Source organism: Monomorium pharaonis, unplaced genomic scaffold (genome assembly GCF_013373865.1).
Source record: "Monomorium pharaonis isolate MP-MQ-018 unplaced genomic scaffold, ASM1337386v2 scaffold_700, whole genome shotgun sequence".
Taxonomy (NCBI): domain Eukaryota; kingdom Metazoa; phylum Arthropoda; class Insecta; order Hymenoptera; family Formicidae; genus Monomorium; species Monomorium pharaonis.
In genome coordinates, this window is record NW_023416023.1 from 1 (window position 1) to 21,859 (window position 21,859).

Here is a 21,859-nt window from a genome sequence, read left to right on the forward strand (position 1 = left end):
ATCCTTGTTCTACTTTTAATGAGTAATGAAAATGGACTGATGCTGGTAGCGCTAATAGCGTCTCCCCGAACGCACCTATAGAAGCAGCCAATCAGAGCTTTGCCGCATTAGAATGCGTTGATGCGGCAAAGCTCTGATTGGCTGCTTCTATGACGCACGTTCTATTCCGCACCATGTGATTTCGGCCTTAAAGTAAGACAAGTATATTTTTTCTCATTCCAACTTATGCTAAAACTCCATGTCTGCGGTGAGCTCCGGCAAACGCATGCGGTGACCAATCAGCAATCAGGCGCAGATCGGGTTCCGGCAAGTCACAGCAAGCGTTTGAATTCTGATTGGTCACCGCGTGCGTTTGCCGGAGCTCAGCGCATACATGGAGTCTTAGGCCGGAATTCATAGTCGAATCTTATTCAAGTTCCAGCTTAAGCACGATCTTGAGACGTCAATGCTGTTATTTCATTGGTTAAGTAAGTCTCAAGTCGGCTCGAAGCTAGACTTAAGACAATGCTTGAGCTTAAGATCGGTCTATGGCCGGTATTCATAGTCAAATCTTATTTCAAGATCGTCTCAAGCAATGTCTTAAGATGCTAATACGGCTCTGTGATTGGTTGATGGCATCTTAAGACAGTACTTAAGATGATCTTAAATATAAGATTCGACTATGAATACCGGCCTATGAGTCCCGTCCTTAGCATTATTGTACCAGTGCAACAGTGCAGCTAGAAAGAACAGACCAATTACGATATATACCAATATACCATAGGTCTGTCGCGAACAAACTCCTATTTACCCCAGCGGACTCCAATACGTTAATTCCGATGACGCCAACCTAAACTAACTTCAACTTTCCAAGTCAAAAATGCATCTTAAGTATTCATGCACGATGACTATTAGTATTTGAAAAGCGTAAAAGAGAGTCAAAGTAAGGAATTAGAAGTATTTTTAAAAAGTGCAGTTGTAAAATTATAAGATAAAATCTAATTTTTCTTTGCTTTTGTTTTTTTTCTCGTCATTGGATCAACATATTTAGAATTTTCTTTTTCTCATATACTTAGTTCCATTTTGTAGTAATTCTTTTTTCATCTTAATATTATATTTTATTCTAAATTTAAGTTTAAAAATTGTTTTTTTACCATTTTAATTATCTGCAAATAAATTATATTTTGATTTATAATAAAAATTAAAATATTTTAAAATTGAACAAATAATTTTTTTCTTAAGAAATGAAAAAAAGCTTATAAAAATTGGTTTAATATTTCTCAAGAAAAAATATAAGTATAAAATAATATATATATATATAAGTATAAAATACAATAAAATTTTTTCAAGAGAGCACTTGACAGATTTTTATATTATTCGATAGATATTATTTGGTTTTCAGAGAACTTCACATTTTTCTTTATTATGATCACCATGATCCTCTTTTATCTATTTTAAATCAAAGGTATAAGTGTAAAGGATATCATTATGTAATAAAAATTGAAAATTTTTTAAAGCATTTGTCCTTAATCATCTACTTTTTGCAAAAAAATTGTATCATTTTTTTAAACATTTGGATATATCCAAAAATCATTTCGTACAATTCAAAATGTGCAAACAATCTATTTAAAAGTAGGATCTAATTTTTTAAAAATTCGGAAATCCTAAGAGTATGTTATCCGCGAGTCATTGTAAACATAAAACCACATTCATAAAAGAATCTATTATATCCATTTCTACCAACAATAAATTAACTTTAATCTCTTTTTTTTTTCTAATTTTTATAACTTAAAAAACAAAAAATATCTTACACAGAGATAAATAAGTTAATCTACATAAATAGAAATGGACACTTATTTAAAATATTTAATCTTGAGTATTAAAAGAGAAAGTAAAGAAAGGTTCATAAAGAATCGTTTAAAAATTCAAGAAAAAATTTTTCAGAAAAAATCCAAAAGACATTTGATCGTACCCCACCAAACACCAAGTTACATGTAACGTTCCTGTTAGTTGTAATTTCCCACTCAACAATGTAATTGTAATATAACACGTGTTTTATATTACAATTATATTATTGAGTGGGAAATTACAACTAACTTTATGTTTGCTGGGTATAATTAAAAACATAATTAATCTAGAACATCCCATAGAAATTTTATATGAAATATTGCATAACTTAATTTAGACGACAAATTTCCAAGCGAGTTTGAAATCAGTCTTTTTTCAATTAAATTTGTGAAAACATGTAATTCTCTAATTTTTAACGATATGTGTTTAACATAAAATTATAATTGCTGTAAAAGTCAATTTGAAATTAATTTCAATAAACTTTTGAAGTCATATTCTTGTTTTTATAAATGCATCTTTTTTCTGATAAAAACTAAAGCGAGACTGATAACATGTCTCATGTGATGTCATTATAAATGTGACTCTACTAATATTGAAGGAAAATCGGATAACGATATATAATCATTAAAAGTAATAACATTACTTTTAATGATTAAAATATAAAGAACTAACTACTGTTTCGAATTTGACGTTAAGCATATACACACACACATACAAAGATTATGATTCTTTTATATCGTAAAATGATCATTTTAAGGGGTACAAGATGTCCTGTAATTTAATTCTATATACAATAGATAATATAGATTTTGTAATATTTTTCCTAGAATCTGGTTCTAACGAAAACTTCTTTTGGCAAGAGTTAAAAATTATCGTTTTCCCAAGATCAATTCAACATTCATTGAAGTCATAAAGTGTAAAACGCTTTTTTTATACTTCCCATTTACGATTTACATCAGCACAAACACGGTGCGTCATAAAGAGTAGTCAAAAGAATGGAAATAATTTAGACAATTGTTTAATAAATGTGTATCTATTTACGCGTAGAGAATCTTCTCTTGGACTCTCACCTACGTCTTCAAAGTCACATTACATTATTTTACAATAATTATATATATATATATATATATATGTATGTATATGTCATTCTCCTTATGAGATTTTACGTAGCGAAGGTGAACGGAGCATAACACAAAAGCGAGCACAAATCGTGTACAAATCGTGAGAAATATTCGGCGAGAAAGATCATCGAAAAATAATCAAAGAAAAAAAAAACAATGAACAATGGCAATTCTCGTGCGTTCTTTTCTCGATTATATCCATGAAAATATGTATGAGCAAGCAGTCACCCATATCTGTTAACTATCGTATTTTATCTGTTAGCTATTATTATTTATCATTGTCGTTTATTATTAGCTTTTCTTTCTCGTTTAATTACTCTTTAATGTTACCATTATCATTATTCGTACTTTATTGTTACCATTATCATTAATTACTATTATGCGATGGTAAGAAATTTTAAAAACGACCCCTACGGTTGTCAGCGTGGGAGCACAGCTCCGAAAGTGGATCCTTAAACCTGCGCGCTCCGTATCGTTATCACGTAATTATATTTATAAGCAACGGATGTTTTTGGTACAATCAAATCTGTTTTTTCTTTATTTTTTCTTTTTATTGTATACTTCTCTTGTCCTCTCGCTCCCATTATTCCTTCCTCCTCATTCTCTCTTTTTCTATTAGAAAACAACATATATATATTTTTCTCTCGCACATTTTCTTTCCTTTCGTCCGCGCGAATTAAACCTTATCACTTGTTAACTATTGTGTTCGTGCATGCCGTCCTCGCCGCGGCTACACGCTCATGAAAAAAAGGTTTGTTCACTATTAACTCGTCGCGGGCACTCAGTCACAGCAGTCTCTATGTTAGTAGCACAACGGCCTATATACGTTTTACACATGTATTCTCATTTATCAGTGTACGTTTCTATGTATATGTATGCCTGTGTGTGTATATGTGTCCAATTTGTTTGTATCTCGTATTAACTATATCTTTTATATATATATATATATATATAATATATCATATTTTATACACACACACACACACACACATATATATACTTGTGTGTGTGTATGTGTATATGTGTGTATTTATATTTATATTTGTTTTCATTTTTACCTAATTTTTATTACGTACCTGTTACAGTTATCATTATCATTATTACGAATATATGATACATATATTCAAACACTCTCGCTGGCTCTATTAGGAGCAGCAAGAATCAGCGTAAGGGTCAGTCAGGAGGCGACACGCTGGTCGTCTGAGAGAGTGCGCAAAATGTCGGGTCCTCCAGAAATGAACATAAGGATCACAACGACGTATACAACTTCGTCTATTCCGAAATTTAAACTATGATTGTCCCCTCCTAATGAGAGCGGTAACGACATCTTAATCAAGAAGGGACTAACGCATTGTTGTATTGTTGTGTGCTGACATTGAGTACATCATGCAATGGAAACGCTTTGTCATTTTTAAATAAAAAGAAAACCTAAAATGTGAATATACCCGATACATATAAAATTATTGGAATTCACTAATCGCCACGTTGTTGTTGTTAATGTTGTTAAAGAAGAATGCGTGATTAACTCTCCATTGTCTCTTTTTTTTCTTTTTCCTGCTTTCATTATTCTGTCATTTTGTCACAACTAATAAAATGAATTACATTACGTCAAGAATGCTTTCGTGAGACAATTCATTTCACTAACAACAAGAATTTTTGCGTGTAGTATATGGACAATCGACGTAAACTAAGAACTAACAATTGGGCAGCGTGACACCTTATTTCCACCTAAAAAAAGCATTATTTGATATTTACATAAATTATCTTAAAAGACAGAACTTTGTTTTTCCAATATTTTTCGCGTATTATATTACAGACATTTTATATCTTCTAAATCAATGTAAATTGTTAGAATAAAATCTTAATGTAGAAAAAAGAGCGCTTAATTATCAGAATATTTTATTTTTAAAATAAATGAAATAAAGATGTCTAATTAAAATTTTGATAAGATATAGATTTAAAATTGTCCGAATAATCTGTAAATATATATACTTTAAATTCATAATTTTTCAGTATTCTATGTATTTACATTCGAGCATGTATGTTTTAAGTGTTTAGAAATGATGAAATAATATTTTTATACCAGCTCAGGGGCGAGTCCGCGTTATAGATGTATTAGTGGCAGGAACTGGATTATTGGAGGAAGCTGCGAGAGCATTACGTTCGAGAGTGTTGCGTCGTTCTAATTCGGCCAGTTTCTTCCACATCTCGTCCCTTTCTTTTTCTTTCCTTTTCTCTCTATAATTTAGACATATACATATAAAGGAACAATAGAAATAAATTTTTATTCTTTATATAGCTTTCGATTTTTAAATTATACCGATAGACTTTTAAATTATCGCACTAGATTATCAAGTTGTATTAAATTAAAAACTAAATTTAAAAAGTTTTATTTAATTCTGTAAAATTATGAAAAATCCCAAATTTTTAACCTTACTTTTGCCTGTCCAACTTATAGTTGGCAGTAAGTTCATCGAAGAGTTTGCTGTTCATCTCCATAAAAGTTTTTAAAACATTATAAACAAGAGCTATAATCGTCTGGTTCCAATGTTCCTTGCTAATTTTGTACAATGCTGGGAACATAATCTTCATTATTACTTGGTTATTTTCTTCAATTAGAGACATTATATACTCATTATTCCAAAAGTACAACGCTCTCTCTGCAACCTGTAGCGAAAAATAAATGAACCATTATTTCACAACTGTGTAACAAATCTGTCGAAAAATTAGTATAAATGTATTAATTACCTGAAAATGTGGTGAAGACACGCAACGTGCGACTTGCCTGAATAAGGGCTCTTGTATTTTAACAAATTGATTAGGTTCTATAACATCCAGTATTTCTTCAATTTCACCAAGGAACATCACCTCCTTCTGGCTGCACGTTTTAGGCCAGAACTTAAGGAGGCCTCGTACAACTGGTTCTGTTAAAGTCGCATCTTTTTCCAAAAATTGCACCACACAATAAGCTAACTGCGCGTGATAGAGTGATAAACATTTCACTTTATGTAGTGGTAACAGCACCTAAAAAAGTATATACTAATACTTTTTCTGGTCTCAAATTTTAAATCCCCTCTCCTTCTTATTCTATAGCATTGATATATATAATAGAAATATGTATACAGAAAAGATTAAGCAAAGTATGCATCTCTGGATACCTTCAAAAAATATTGCCAAAATAATTAGAAAAATGTATTTCAACAAAAAGTTATGTAAACCAAATTTAATTCTAATTTTGTCTTTCAGGAGATTAAGTAAAACTAAAATAAATTGTAAATTGGAATTTCATAAATTAAGCAGGAGATCTTATAGTGTGTAAGAAATAAAACAACTTATTTCACAAAAAAATTTGAATTAGATTAATGTACATTTCAACATTGTTTCAAATAAAATGTAATCGTACCTTAACCAAAAATTGCTTGTGCTCGACTTTTAAAGGAAGAGCGAATCCATTAATAATGCTACCCAAAATTTCAAGAAGTTCACCAACTCCATTGAAATGTTCTGTTTCGTACACAAACCTAAAATAATAATAAAGTGAAGTATTATGTAAATATCAAGATAAAAATTTTAAGTAAACTGAATTGTTGCATTGCTAAATTATTTGAAATACATAATATTCATTAAAATAAAATTTTCATTATAATTTAATACAAAATTCAAATAAATACCTCAGAAAAATGTTGTTAATTTGTTTGCGTATGAAGGCTCTAAGACCGAGGAATTTCCCATAAATACGATGCAAAACGGTTTTCAGAAAATCTCTTTCCCTAGGGTCTTCCGAGTCAAATAAGTCCAATAACTGCAACAAGTAATTGTAATAAATTATACTTGTTCATAATTACATGTACAATAGTTACTTGTTTAATTACATTAGCATATTTTAGAAATGAAAACATTGAAAAGTAACAATATAACCCTTTACCTGTAACACGAATTTTTGGTCAATAACTTTTTTGCCAATAGCAGGCTGAAAATCTGAAGACTCAAGAAAACGGAGGAAGACTTCATAGACCAACTGAAGATGAGGCCAACTCGCCTCCAAGGTCGGATCATCTTCTTCTGGATCAAAATCTGGGTTTTCACTAGGTGGCAATGTACGGAATAGATTTGCAGAAACCTATAACAAATATTATATAAAAGATCTTTGAGTGATTTCTCATAATATTAGCACTGAATAAATAGTTATAAATTTCTATTTATTACATTAAATAAATTATTTAAGATATTAAAAACACTGTTGAGAGAAAGATTATATATGTAACATATTTCGAGTTTTATTTGCATTTATATAAATACATCGTATATGCGAATAAAAGTAAGTTATTATATTAAATTATATTTTAAATTAATTTTATTAACAGAATAATTTTCAAATTAATAAAATAAGGTTTTAAAACCTTATATTCACGGTGCTAGAAATTAATCCGAAATCTTGAAGTGATTTCTAGCATCATGGACACAAGGTTTAAGAAACCAATGTACTTAGCGACCGAGAACTGATGCATATAATACATATGAAAGATCAGACGTTCCATTATTAACAAGAATAAATAAAACGGATTAAATTTTAAAATCCTATTCATAGATAATTTTCTTATACTTTGTCGCGCTCATTTTATTAATTATAAACATACCATCTTAATGGTTTCCGGGTAAATGGGCTCAGTGAGTACACCTCGCCCTGCTGTGATATATTCCACCAATTCATTGAGCGTACTCCGTTTAATTTCCTTGCCTTTGAGATCAGCCATTGGGTCCATGAAATCGAATGCCACGCAGCATTGGCGCAGCTTTTTGATAAATAATTCCTCCTGCTCTGCGGCGTTAACATCTGTAACAATTAAATTATGTTAATGTAATTTAACTCTGTAGTGAAATGCAAATGTGAAATTTCTTTGGTAATAATTCTTAGATAAATTGTAAAGAAAAATTTTGGGAGTTATGGAACCGGCATATCTTTATCCAGTTGTTTCGTTATAAACAATTCATTCATTATATATGCAAATCGAAGAGCAAAGTGCCTGACTACTATTTTTACATCTTCACTGCATGAACAAGAGCCCAATAAAATGTTATCATTTCCTTTACTTCTAAATGTGTAAGCAAACAATTTAATTGAGCCGATAGAAACCAGAATCACACAAGTCACACGAGTTATGAAAGACCAAGATGATCGAATGCTGAAACGATTGTACAAACGGATTATGTAGCATATATCTTTTGATTGTAAACCTTTTTCGATAAATCTGAGATTTTTATTTTTTCGACTTAAGTTTGATATTTTTTTTAAATTAAATAAAAGCTAGAATTTTATTTTTTGTTATTAATATTGTCAAACTCTATTTCATGAAAAAAATCGCTGTGATTGTAATAATCAAGATATTTCTGTCTCTGCCAAATTTTTATCAACAAGAAACAAATTAGTCAAAGATGGGTTGCTAAAAAAAATTCATATTACCTTTAAGGATAACTTCGATCAAATTCCAATTCATTTAATCGACAATTTTAGTTAACTTATCAAATAATTCTTATATCATTTTGTTAACATAGATAAAATTATTAATTTTTCAAAATTTTTGTTTAATACGAAAGAAAGATTAGATTAAAGACAATAATTATATAATTAAACATTTTATTTTAAGTAATGATATCATTTAAATTAATCGGCCAAATTATGTCAATTAGAGTTTAATCAAAATTTCTCTTACTCATTATTTAAAAAATGATTTTATGTCCCCTTGTAGAACGTTGCAAGCATATACATATCGATTATCGATATATAAAAAATATATATATTATTTATATAAAATAAAATATAAATATACCAATAATTATTTATATATTAATTATTTATATAATTATTGATATTATATGTGCGTATATAATATTAATAATTATATTTATATCGATATGCAATAAAGATAAAATTATCATATTTTAACAGTAAGATAAAAAATATAATATAGAAAAATTTTGAAAAAAATTATATTTGCCGTGAAGGGATTCGATGTTACATGCTTATGCCGATATGTGCAGCCCACCTGCACGTAGGCCGCGTTCTTTTGCTATCTCGCTCATAATCGCGAGTCAATGTCCACGGATTGCGGATTGCGTTTAGGATTAGGATCGACTTTTTTCTATCATACATCGATTAACACTTATCACGCTTGACTGTGAACTGATAATCACGATCCGTATATCGGATCCGTATGGCGGATATTGGATATCTACAGCTTGCATCTTGTGCACTTTTCATAACCCAGCATAAGATTCTGGCTATGACAAACTTTAGGGGTCATATATGTAACATTATTTTCACAACTACCACTTGCCTACTATATCGTATTAAAAGAAAACTCTTAAAATAAATTTAAATCATAATTTTATTAAAATAATTTGAAATAAACCGAAAAATCTATAGTTGCTTAAATTCTTTGGTAATACGAGTTTAATGAAACTTAGTAATCATGGCGTATATTTTTACCCTACTAACGATCGTACTAAAATCATTTAATATTGCACAAATATCTAATTGAAATAAAAAAATATCTGAAAATAAAAGAAGAATAAAGTATCGTTGTATTCGTCCATCCCTTGATATTTCGCATATGGTACATTTGAAACCTTTAGAGCCATGCAACCGAGAGATGCAAGGATAAAATTGAGAGAGAGGAGCAATTATGCGTCCGTGTGGGTGTCCCAATCTGATTAGCTAAATTTCGTTTTATCCTCAGAATGCGATCTAAGGAATTCCTGTCACTTTGACGGAGTGAAATTTCCTAACAGATTGCAAAGCCATCGAAATATCAGAAAAAAATCTTTCAACACGGTCAAAAAATTTGCAGGTGAAGAGCATACCGACACAGATCCGGGACACAGTCAAAGGGTAACACACATCAGCTAATCAGTTTTTCCCACGCGCTTCACTTCGCTTCGGGGATGATGACGTGGTTGCAACGTCCCGTGGCAACTTCGCTCTTCGTAATGGCACACGGCGTGGCCTCAATGACTTTATCGAATTATGCCAAACTCTCTCTCTCTCTCTCTCTCTCTCTCTCTCTCTCTCTCTCTCTCTCTCTCTCTGTCTGTCTCTCCCTCCCTCCTCCCTCTTCCCTTCTCCCTTTCGTAACAAGCGACCGTCCTGAGCGAAATACTGCCGTGCGAGTAAATCGAGGCGTAAAGTGATCATCCTGGGAAAAAATTGGTAGCAATCTGTGCGTTATATTTATCCCCCCCCCCCTCCTCTCACTAAAATTTTTTTCCGGAAAGCCTAGGTGCGACTACAGTGAAAAGAGAAAAAGAAGATTTGAGAAGAAAGAACCGATCGCTACTCGTTCGTTCCGATTACAAATGTTCGCTGTCGTCATTCTTGAATAGCGACATTCGAAATCACGGGGACGAAATAGTTGTCTGTGGCAACACAAGCTTGTAACACGTCCAAGACATATTTAGACGATTTTGCCGTCGTCGGATCACAACTGTAGCGGTCTTATTATCGCCATGACACGTGAGAGACGTGCGTTACTTTTCTTACTCTTTCGATTAACCTTTAAAATACGAGCCATCAAATTATTTTACTTATTAATGAAAGAACTTTAAGAAAAACACATTGTCATTAGATAGAAAGGGATGAGAAGTGCAGAAAACAAAAAAATTGAGGAGATATAGAAAGAGAGAGAATGAGAGTTTGCGAGACTATCTCCCCTAATAAATTCTGTTATACGCTATCTTACGATTATCCATGGATAGATCCATAAATAGAGGAGTTAGAATTAAATATCGCTATTTATGCGACAATAGACAGTGGGGCGAGTCTGCGTCACATCCCGGATTATAACGAGGTGAAGGTGCAATTAATTTTTCATTCTGAGTTCGGAGGTTTAATCGATGCCAGACGCACGATTCCTCCATCGATAGATTCGCGGTCTCTCCCTCGACAAGAGGAAAGCGCGAGCGAGAACGGTTGAATGGCCTTAACAACGATTTTTTTTTTAATACTATAAAAAGGCTCAGGTGAGCGAGAGAAGGAGAGAAAGAAAAGTGAAGACGTAACGAAAATTGGCTGTCGCGACGCGACAAATCGTGTCGTGAAGGCCTCCAAAAATAGCGTTACGCGGGACGTCTCGCCCCCGTTTGCCTAACCCGCTCGTTCGTTTGTTCGTTCTCCCTCAACGTTACGTGCGCGCGATCCTTCACATGCACATATTTATAATTTCATTCATAAGACGACACATACCTTCGCGAACGTACTCGCGTCGCGAATGTCGCGATGCGTGCGCCGCTGTATAGCACGAGATACGCCTTCTCAATCTCCACTCCAGAAAAATAATATTTTATATCTATTTGAGATATATTCTTTCCTCGTCCATATTCTTTTATTATTTCGCTCGAATAGATCCTTTTGAGGGAGTTTCCAACTTGGATTAAAATATCTAGCGAGCTTGAACTGCGTAATGTATTGCCCTGAGGCTTTATTCACCAAGGACCCTTTATTTTTTATTATATCACTTTTTTAATAATTTTTTATAATTTTATTATAATCACTAATCGCTAAAAAATTATATTTCTCTCTTTGGCGAATATGTTTGAAATTGTGAAGAAGGCTTATATATAAAGCAACGTACGTGTACAATAAATTTATTTCTAATTAATTCAGACTTTCGTAATATTAATTACACGTTATGCAAATAAAACGCGGAGAGTCATTGTGGAAATCAAGATCGACTGAACGTCGAGAGTAACTCGATGGTAAATTATGGTTATACGTTGGCCACAAAATACGAGGCAGATGTATCGGTGAGGAAGAAAGAGAAGAAGGAAGAAATGGGTGCGGATGATAGAATAGGGGAATAGAATGTATAAAGAACAGAAACAAAATAAACTAAGAACGAATAGGCGGAATAGAAAAAAAGAATATCAATAAACATTTAAAAAAAGATAACAAAAATTAATAGATAAAAATAAAAAACAAAACAAAAAACGGGGTAATAAAAAAATGGTTAAAAAAAAGAATAAAATCAAAAGAGACGAAGACGAGGACTGAGACGATAGAAGAGAAATGGGAAACAAAATAAGGAAAGAGCGAGACACGAAGAAAAAGAGGCGAAGTAGAGGAGGAGGCGAAAAAGGGTAGAAACGCGAAGAGAGGAACTGAGGGTGAAGGAGTAGAAGAGCGCGTTCCGTGCAGGTGGTCGCCGGCATTCCGGATCAATACTTCCACCGCTTCTCTGGGGGGTACCGTCAGGTAGCCTCTTCTCGTCCCCTTTCCAACCCTTATCCCTCTCCCATACTCTAACGACGCTATCTTTCTCCTTCCCCTCCTTCTTTCGTTCTATCGCGCCTTGTCCACTCCCATTGTTGTCGTCTGCGCTTCGCCTTCTTCTCTCTTCCTCTTTGATCTTCCCGTTTTACGATTCTTCCCCTTCTTTTTACGCGCCTTTTTTCACTCTTTCACTCATCGCATATTTCTGTATTGGTTTAATGTCGAAATGTATGTTAAATGTGTATTATTGTTTAATCTCAATCCTGTTTAATTCACCACACAGCACACAGCGCGCACGCACACACGCACGCACGCACACACACACACACACACACACACACGCACGCACGCACGCACGCACGCACGCACACACACGCACGCACGCACGCACGCACGCACGCACGCACGCACGCACGCACGCACGCGCACACACACACACACACACACACACACACACACACACACACACACACACACACACACACAGTATTAAAAAAGATAATCATGCATCTGATAATTATATAATCATTAACAAGTAATACAATTTGCATGAAACCAGATTTCAATACACGAAAAGTCCGATGTTTTTTTCTATTTTTGCAATGATTGCATCATAACGAATGACGTAAGATACATTATCCATCTACCTATAGCATCTATGGCATCACATCTATAGTATCGGATATTGAACTCGTCAAAATTACAACCGGTTTCATTGTCGGTCTCGCCTTAAAAATCAAATTATTACTGCATCACGATATACTATAATGAAATAAAATAAAGAGTTTAAATTTTATCAAGAATTAATCTAATATAAAGTTCGAAGATTGAATAGTTTATATTCCAAGAAATTCGTAACAGTTTACTACGTGTCGATATCGATTTCAATTTTATCGAGCAAAAAGACAGTGGTCACCTGGAAAGCACATAGCCATTCGGCATAACAATCGCAAATTTTTTACGCACAACGATCAATTTCTTTACCGGTGCGACCTGTTACGAACGTGACTTAATGAACGTCTCACTCTCTCGCTCCCGCACTGTGGCATCTTCGTGTTCCTGTCTCGATCTTGACAGTGACCATGACCATCAGCGTCAATTAGCCAGAAAGCGTATTTATATGCGCGTGACTCGTTACCAGAATATCGTAATGTCTTATCTACATAAATTTTCGCTGAAAATATTAGAATATTTACTGTTAAAGAATATCTGTCCAACAAGATTCTAAGTGAGAAATTAAAATGCCGTCAAAGTGAAGTGCGCCCGATAAAAAAAAAGATACGCGTTATTTATTCTCTACATCATTTCGAGAAAAGCTTCTCATCTTCAATTTATTCGCAAGCTTAAATATTATTTTGATTATGATAAAAATGAATATCAGATTGCCGAAGAAAAATACATCTGTGAAATTCATGTAAATTTACTCACATTTTACACCTTGTATATCCGTGTTATCATCCGGTTAAGTAAGAAACGATCCATGGAATTGTTTCGTTCATAATCATTCCTACCTTCATTCTCGCGCTTTTCTCTTCCTTAATATGGATCGAAGTAGAACTCCGACAAGCACGCGGGAGACGTCTTAACAAAGAACACTATTAATGCTCCCACTTGTGCATGACGCATAATTAAACCGTGTTTACGTCTGACGTAATAGTACAGCACATCGTAACGCGCGACTACATTTCTTACTTTGGAAAGCCAATAGTTTCCTTTAACCCGAAAAATGTATGCACACGCTTCTTTCCTTTTTCTTTACATAAACGCACGAGCCGTTCCTAGCTAAATCATCTTATTTTATGATTGCTAAAAAACCATAATTATTAATTTACATACGGGAAAAATGTAACACAGTGTTTATATAAAAAAAATTAAATATATTGCTCCAATATTAAATGCTAATTGATATAAGCAAAAAGCTCAAGTTTATTTTAATAAAGCTTTCATTTTACAGTTTATCTTGCTTAAAATTTAATTTGAAGTTTAATTTCCAAGAATAACGCCAAAGTGTTAACGTCGTAGTCTAAAAAGTTACAAGGTGCCCGATGATACTTTTACCGAGAGGAAATACATTCTAACTTTCTTCGATAGCTCTCGTCATTTACACACACACGCGCGCGCGCGCGCAATGTGTGTGTGTGTGTGTGTGTGTAGATCATATAGTTGCTTACCCCTGCAAAACATCCCTTTTTCAGAATTTAGATACAACAATCGACGACTACTGAATTTTCTCTTTAAGGAAGGTTTCTCAATTATATCATGATTTCAAAAATGGAGTGTTAATCTACTAGAGATTTAATCAGAGTTGTTGACGCGATATGTTTGATTTATGTCTATATACTCAATTATTTTTTTTAATACTAGACACTACAGGCACTACAGATACTTTCGTGTAATAATAAAAAAATCTATTAAAGTTATTCTATTAATATTCTTAAATGACTTTTATGTAAAAAATCTTTCCACAACTCTGTTATTAAAAAAACAATAATAATCGAATGTATATATTTAAACACTTTGTTACGTGTGATACACCCAGATCCTGTGGTACACCGAGTATGTCTTGGATTTCCGAAATTTCACGGATCATCCAACGGTGTTTCGCTCGCCTATAGAAGTTTACCTCTCGAGCATCGCACTGCTTTTTCACTCAATTTACACCGTGTTCAAGCGCGTCATTGAGTACCCTCTCCCTCTCTCGTTTCACGAAGAAGCGATATATCGGTTACGATAAAGTAACAACATGGGTCGAAATGTCATCCGATGTATCGAGCGCCGAAAGGGTTCGGTTTAAAGAGGATATGCCGCGCCGAAATCGTAAAACTTTTACGATCGCCGCCGTCGCCGCCACCACCGCACCGCGGCAACGATCCTACGGATCGTTCGCTCCTGGAGACGGGTTCGAGTGTCTCGCGAATACGTTCGAATATAGGGCAGCTTCGAGTCCTAAAAGGTGTCCCGAAAGACAAGCTCAAAAGAAACGCTGCGGTAAAAAAAAAAAAAAACATGAAAAATGTATATGATAAAAGTAACGTATAGCTTTCTCTGCATCAACCGTATAGTTTGGTTAAATATTTAACATTTTTTAAATTACGTAAGTAAAGGATTTGTTAATGGACACAAACGATAAATGTCTTGCTAGAACGGAACAATTATATCTTGAAAGCGATAACGAATTGAGATAAAGTTTTTTTTGTATACCTTCTATTGCGAGCAATCATTTCGGGATTGAAAAACGACCTGAATAAACCAAGCAAATATTACTGATGAAGTGGTATTTTTTATGAACGCTATTCGAGTCCCATAAAATCAAAATAAGGTATTGGAACTGATTCGAATCTGTGAGTGCGTGTTGAACTTGATACTACCTCTATTTGTTTCCGCTCACCTGTCGCTGTTGCGAGCCGTAATGTTCGCGCAACGCAACACACTACTAGGTAGGCGCGATAATTTATTACAATAATCATTTCTAGCCGGCAAAGACGCATATCTCATCGTGGCCGAATTAGTATATCTTACGATTTTAATCTATTTTTATCTTCTAACAAAAAAGACAAAACAATATATATAATAAATATACAAATAGACATAGTTTTATATATATGTATATATCTTTGTATGATATTATATGACATTTTGTGTATTTATAAATACTTTCTAATTGAGCATTATCTTAGTCATTTACTTAGTCTCGGGGTCACATTCGAATTGTGAACTTCAAAACTTTATCCAATAGATAAATTCATATATCTCTTTATAGATATATGTATTCACAATCCTTCTGTACAATGGTACATACATAAATAAAACAATAATCAACTTTCTACTAAAGAAAATATGTATCAGAAATAAAATATATCTCAAGAAAAATCAACAAATGGAAAATGTAGATCAAAATATAAAATGAGATAATTATTATGGAAAAACTTTTATGTTCGTAGTTTTGCATAATCAAGAAAAACGATCAAAATAATGCTAATTTTCTCATAGAAAAACATGTAAAGAAGAAGCAAAAATTTGGAAAATATAATCTCGAATTTTGCCTAAAAGTATGACAGAAAACAAAAACGAACGAAGAGACGTACATAGAATATTTTCTCATATAAAAGTCTATAGTTTTATATTTCTATTAAAGCTGCGTACAATTCGTGGTTTGGATAAATTGATAGAACAAATAAAGAAAAAAAAAGTACTATATTACTGTCTTACTAACAAAGGTGAACGACATTACAAGATCTATTCCATACGACCATTCATGCCGGAAATTTGTGGGTCAACCAGTAAAGTGGAAGCGAGAGAGATTCTGTTTAACCGTTATTGTGTGTTTGTGAGACGCATATTCAAAAAATTTAACTGTCCTAGAAAGTTTTTAGTGTCTTTTCGAAATTATATAGTTACTTCCAAAAAGAAAACAGAAAGAATCCAAAACTTTAAATCTTAAAAAAAAAATATCTCAATTGTACATTATATGCTCGTAGTGTACTCTCATCTCTTTTTTTATTTTCCATTTTACGCTAATGATATAAGCGATAAGTGAAGTAAATATTAGTGTAAAATTTCAACAAAGCTATGTTAAACTTAAGACATTAGTTACGCAAACGTTTTAAGTTATTAAAAAAAAAAAAAAAAAAAAAAAGAGAGAGAGAGAGAGAGGAGAAAGTTAATTCTAAGAGTCAACTTTAGATTAGTGAAGAAAATCGTGGAGAAAAGTTTAAGGGAAGAATTTGGAACAATTTATGTGATTTCCCATTATTTTGAAGTATCCTTTTGGAACATAATTGTGTATATTTTAAACATACGTTATATACGTGTAAATTTTGAGACAATGTAAGCAATTGCAGTCTACGGGAAAGAATGTGTTCTGAAGAGATCGGAAATATTGCTTGTATATAAATCGGAAGGGACAACAAATCGCGACAATTTATATACCGTATGTAATATTGACTCGGAACTGATGCTTGGAGCTCTTACTTTACCGATAATTCACAACTCTTTCCTTTGTGTCTCCTTTATTACAATTGACTACTACTAATCCTTTTACTCGTGATATTCATGGTGCGCGATCGCTTCTATCATACATTCGTATTTTATACATTTAAATCTGCCACGTTGTCTTGTTTATAAGCGTGTTAATTATCTCGATAATCGCTCGCATTTGCGTCTCATTAGCAACACTGCCTTATCGCTTGTTAAAAAAAAACCATGGTAGACCAATAGGCGGACAAATACAGAGAAAGTAAAGGTACATAAAAGAAGAAAGTTGCCTTGACTTTGTAGACTTATTTTCAACAGTCTTGAATTTTCAAATAAAATATTCTTAATTTTGCGATAAAACAAATGTAACAGAAAAGTATTTATAAGGTGGAAAAATCTGTACAACATAAAGAAGTGAAGGTTGTTTCCCTTTGCTCTTCTTGTGAATGTTATACGCATTGCAAAATTCGCGAATAAGTCAGCCTTATACGATCATTACCACGATTAGCGCTTGATTAACTTTTTTCCCCTTCTTTTTGAGCCCTTTAGGTTGCCATGTCGATCCCTAGTTCCCTTCGGTGCGACTCTGTTCAGATGGCGGTGATAGTAAACACATGAGTGAGAATGAGAGAGAAAAAAGAGAATTTCTAGCCACTACACGTGGTGGAGTACTAATATTATTTTGCGCGTCCTGGAAGCGTTACATCGTTCGATTGCGACTGCCAATCGACGAGCAGAATCTTTGAGATTCATATCGCATGACGACTATGGTTTCTTCCGAAGGACGTAAGCCTTGTGAACTGTTGTTCTTTGGTTCCCTCCAAAAATAGATCCCACGAAGGCAGGAACGTGTACTTCGAGTCGTGGTCGATCTGACAAAAGCATATATACGCACTTTGAATTACGACCGCGAAGACACTTCCATCGTAAATTATTGCGAGATAAACTGGTAGTGTAATTGACCAAGTTTGGACCAAGTTTGAAGCTCCTTGTCGATTACGTAATCAAAGAGTAAAAAATGATAACATGCTTCTCTTTTCTTTGTATTTACACGTTCAATTGTGATTCTTATTCGTAGCACCGGTCATAGATAATTCCTTCGGAGAAACGAATCCGACTAAAAGCAGCGCCGGGCAAGAATTTGAAAACGAGTGAGTCATCAGAATAAGTAAATGATTTATGCAATTACAGAATAGGTATTACAAAATATGCTCGTGGATAAATCGTGCACGAATAATTAAACCCATTTTTTTAATTCGGTCTTGACAATTGTTTTCATAGGTTGAGTCCGACATGAAAGAATCCTGTACATTGTACTTATTCTTAGTGCCTTATAGATACTTTAGACAATGATAACAAAAAGTTTCTTTCATGCCTGAATATTAATTCTGGTTGCAACAATCACAATCTGAGCACTTATCCAGCAGTCGTCACGCCTATCATCCTACGAGATTGTGTTGGCCAAAGACAAACAATAGGCAGATGACATTTCAATATTTCCTCATTTTCTTCTTACGGTCACAATTATTACCACGGAGTCTCGAAACTCGGTTCGTTCCTTTCCTCTTATTTTCTTATCAAGCAAGCTGTCCGCACGTTGCGTGTCCAATCGTTATGTTCGCTCGACTGGCCAATTCGATCGTAAAAAGAATTATACAGTCGCATGTCGATAACCTCGACCACTTCTTTCGGCGACACACGTCGCGAGTATGCGCGAGTGCGCTTTCACGATACGACGCGTATCAAGAAACCAAATACTCGATAAAGTCAGCGGGGTGAAAATTGTGTAAGACGTACGTTCTTTTCGGGAAAGTCAAAAACTGATTGCACGCATTATCATGCACGTATCAATACGTGGCATGGCCACAATCATCGCTTCTTGCAACAATTAGCTGCGGTAGGTTCGCGCGTGGGTTCTCCACGCCGGAAGCGTATCCGTGTACCGCGGTTAGTGTATTTCGCTGTTTCGAGAGAGCAGCGAAAGCTAGGCGCAGCGCGATATCGGTGCCCGCTGGCTACGTTCCGTAAACAAACTTTTACAGTCGCGTGTAACAAGTGTTTCACCACTCGATAAAGCGTCCAACATATCTACGATTGAATAGTCTATGTCATGTAGCTGTACACTGTATTCGCGTTACTGCACATTGTGTGATTCCAAAATTTATTCCGCATCTTTTGCTCCATCTTCTTTTTTTTCCTCGTTGCCAAATACGCTACGACTTATCGAATGTACACCGCGTGTTTCACGCGCTTGACGAGATGGTTGCTAAGTTCACAATGTGATCAATTTCATCCTTTGAATTGTAAATCTGAAGTGTGTGTGTGAGATTTGCAGATGCCGCGAGAAACGTGTCGGTGTCTTTTGTCAAGAAGCACACAAGTAGGCGCGCCACGCGGCCCGCGACGTCCCTGATTAAGCTGGGTCTTACGTTGTTCGTCGTTCAGACCGGTACGATGTTTCGCGCCAGACGCGATCGCGGTGCAGATCTCATCTGGGATCCCTCCAAAAGTTCCACGTCGTGCATAGAGGCCAGTTGGATATAGCTTACAACTTTCTCGTGAATAGCGACGGTTTCGTCTATGTCGGTGGTGGCCGGAATCGTGTGGAGGCTTGCACTTGCAACTTTTCCAGATGATCAGGGGGTTTCTTTCATCGGTACAATCGACGGTTCCTCGTAGAATCGTCGAAGGCGTAGTCGAACGTGGTACAAAAGTTGATAGAAACTTAGTGTTGAGATCCACATCCAGGATAAAAATTGCTGAAATATAGATACGGCTGAAAGGCGGAAGATAGAGGGTTACAGGCCGTCATCGAACCTTTGGAGAACATTGCTCTCTACGATGTCATTAAAAACGTGGCCGGTCAGCCAGACGATCCTTGACACATGAGTACGTGTGATGATCGTCTTGAGGAGTCGAGCACATTTTATCCAGCTGTTTCCTCTCGATAATTCCTCGCACGAAATGTAAGGTTATCCTCGTTCTTTATTTCTCGAGGACGACGAGCGCCACGAGTGACGTCTCGATAAACAATTTTTTGCGAGCCACCTCTCGCTAACCAGACATACGTAACATGTCAATAATGTCGTCGGTAAATATGCGGACATAACGGAGATGCTATTAATGCGATGATGTCCTCGTGAAAACCGCTGTGGCGTGAAATCGTTCGCCCCTGAAACTTTCGTAAGATAAACGAATACTTGCCAGAGAGAGATAGAGATAGAGATAGAGACAGCGGGGGGAAGGAGGGGATCCGCCAATCGGTAACGTATTGAAAGAAACGCGAACGATATGTTTACCGATACGAGCACAGTGCCATACACGTGATGCAATTGCAGCCTAAGTCAGGAGCGGCGGACCTGCTGCCAATTATTCAATGACTCCAAGGATATTATGTTTAAGCTGTGCCACTCCAGCTCGCGAGAAAATGCGACAGATCTGCACATGAAATTGGATGGTAGCCTCTCCACTCTTCCTTAACAGCGTGACTTTACGAGTCAGATAAAGGATCCTTCGTGCACGTTTTATCAGAGCTAAAGATAAAAAAGTAACGAGTCAAGATACCAAATAAACGAGCTGATGCATACACATTAGAGATTAAAAGACACAAGAGATATTTTCAGCGTGCAAAAATCTTGCACAATTCCCTACAAGATGCAGTTGGCAGCTTTCTCTCTCTCTCTCTCTCTCTCTTTGCTCTCGACTCTGTTTCTCTCTCAAGTTCTTTCAAAACCCTTCTTACCTCGTACTGCAATTTTACCTAATTTAGAACAATCAACAATAATTATATGTATAAAGTACCTGGAGTGAGGCCACTTAATTTACTTTTTAAAAACTTGCATAAATCTAACAGTGATTGCAAAAAATGAAATAAATCAAATAGCTCTTACATGTGTGTCAATGAGCTCGTCTGATAGATGGCCAACAAGCTCGCTTTGCTCCATTTAAGGGAAAAAGTCTCTCGGGCGGAGAGAGGAGGGAAGGTTGTAACTGGTCTCGAACTAACCTTTGAGCAGGGGCAACTGCTGCAGTTCGACATCCTGCGAGTTGCGATAACGGGAGGAACCCTGCGACTTCTTGGACTTCTTCTTGAGGGATCGCTTGGCGAAGGGGTCTATCCTGTCCACGAAGGCCCCTGACGACATTTTGGCATTAACGGAGGCACTGTGGGGACTATCCAGTGGTGATGGATGCTCGAACGAGAGCGTCTGTTTCCTCCGGGTTCTGTTCCCCCTTTCCGGAGACAGCGGCAGGGACTCGCGTGACTAGAGACCGAGATCACCTCCGCCTCGAGGAGGCTGCATTTCGTGGCGGCTGCGACCGCGACAACACTCACTCTGACCTCCCGAAAGAAAACAAAAGAAAGGCACACACTGTGTTACGCAGCGGCTGATGCACGTGACACGGGTTTATACCCGAACGCATCAATTCTTCTTTTCCTCTCACTCCCTCCTGCCTCCCGTTCTTGTCCCCCCGATCCACGACACACGCCACGGACACACGCGTTACCCCGACACCGTTCACGCTGTGCACCGCCGAACGAGAGGAAGTGGCGGAGGTGGAGGACGACGATGTCGACGAAGCGCGCTCTGTCGAGGATGTTCGTCGCGCATAGCACACGCTACCTTCAGCCGGCTACTTTCGGCTGCTGCGTCAGAAACCGGGCCACCGG

General features: G+C 35.5%; 1 protein-coding gene across 1 annotated transcript; it reads right to left on the reverse strand.

Annotated features, from left to right (window-relative positions):
* Positions 1-2,539: 2,539 nt before the first annotated feature.
* LOC105840936 (serine/threonine-protein phosphatase 2A 56 kDa regulatory subunit epsilon isoform) lies at positions 2,540-21,332 on the reverse strand. The gene is made up of 9 exons (XM_012688030.2): positions 21,194-21,332; positions 7,586-7,782; positions 6,874-7,068; positions 6,620-6,750; positions 6,352-6,469; positions 5,697-5,972; positions 5,386-5,615; positions 5,032-5,186; positions 2,540-4,676 (listed from the first exon to the last, which is right to left on the reverse strand). Exons 1-8 carry the CDS (start codon positions 21,330-21,332, stop codon positions 5,036-5,038), a joined length of 1,437 nt encoding a protein of 478 aa, XP_012543484.1. The 3' UTR covers positions 2,540-4,676; positions 5,032-5,035.
* Between the last annotated feature and the right edge of the window lie 527 nt (positions 21,333-21,859).

Bases quoted from the DNA above. Each gene is read 5' to 3' on its own strand.
- LOC105840936 (XM_012688030.2), bottom strand. From the start codon at position 21,332: ATGTCGTCAGGGGCCTTCGTGGACAGGATAGACCCCTTCGCCAAGCGA. The intron at 6,470-6,619 runs GTATTTATTTGA...TTATTATTTTAG, and splicing joins ATTAACAACATTTTTCTGAG to GTTTGTGTACGAAACAGAAC. The intron at 5,616-5,696 runs GTAATTAATACA...TTTTCGCTACAG, and splicing joins TGTCTTCACCACATTTTCAG to GTTGCAGAGAGAGCGTTGTA.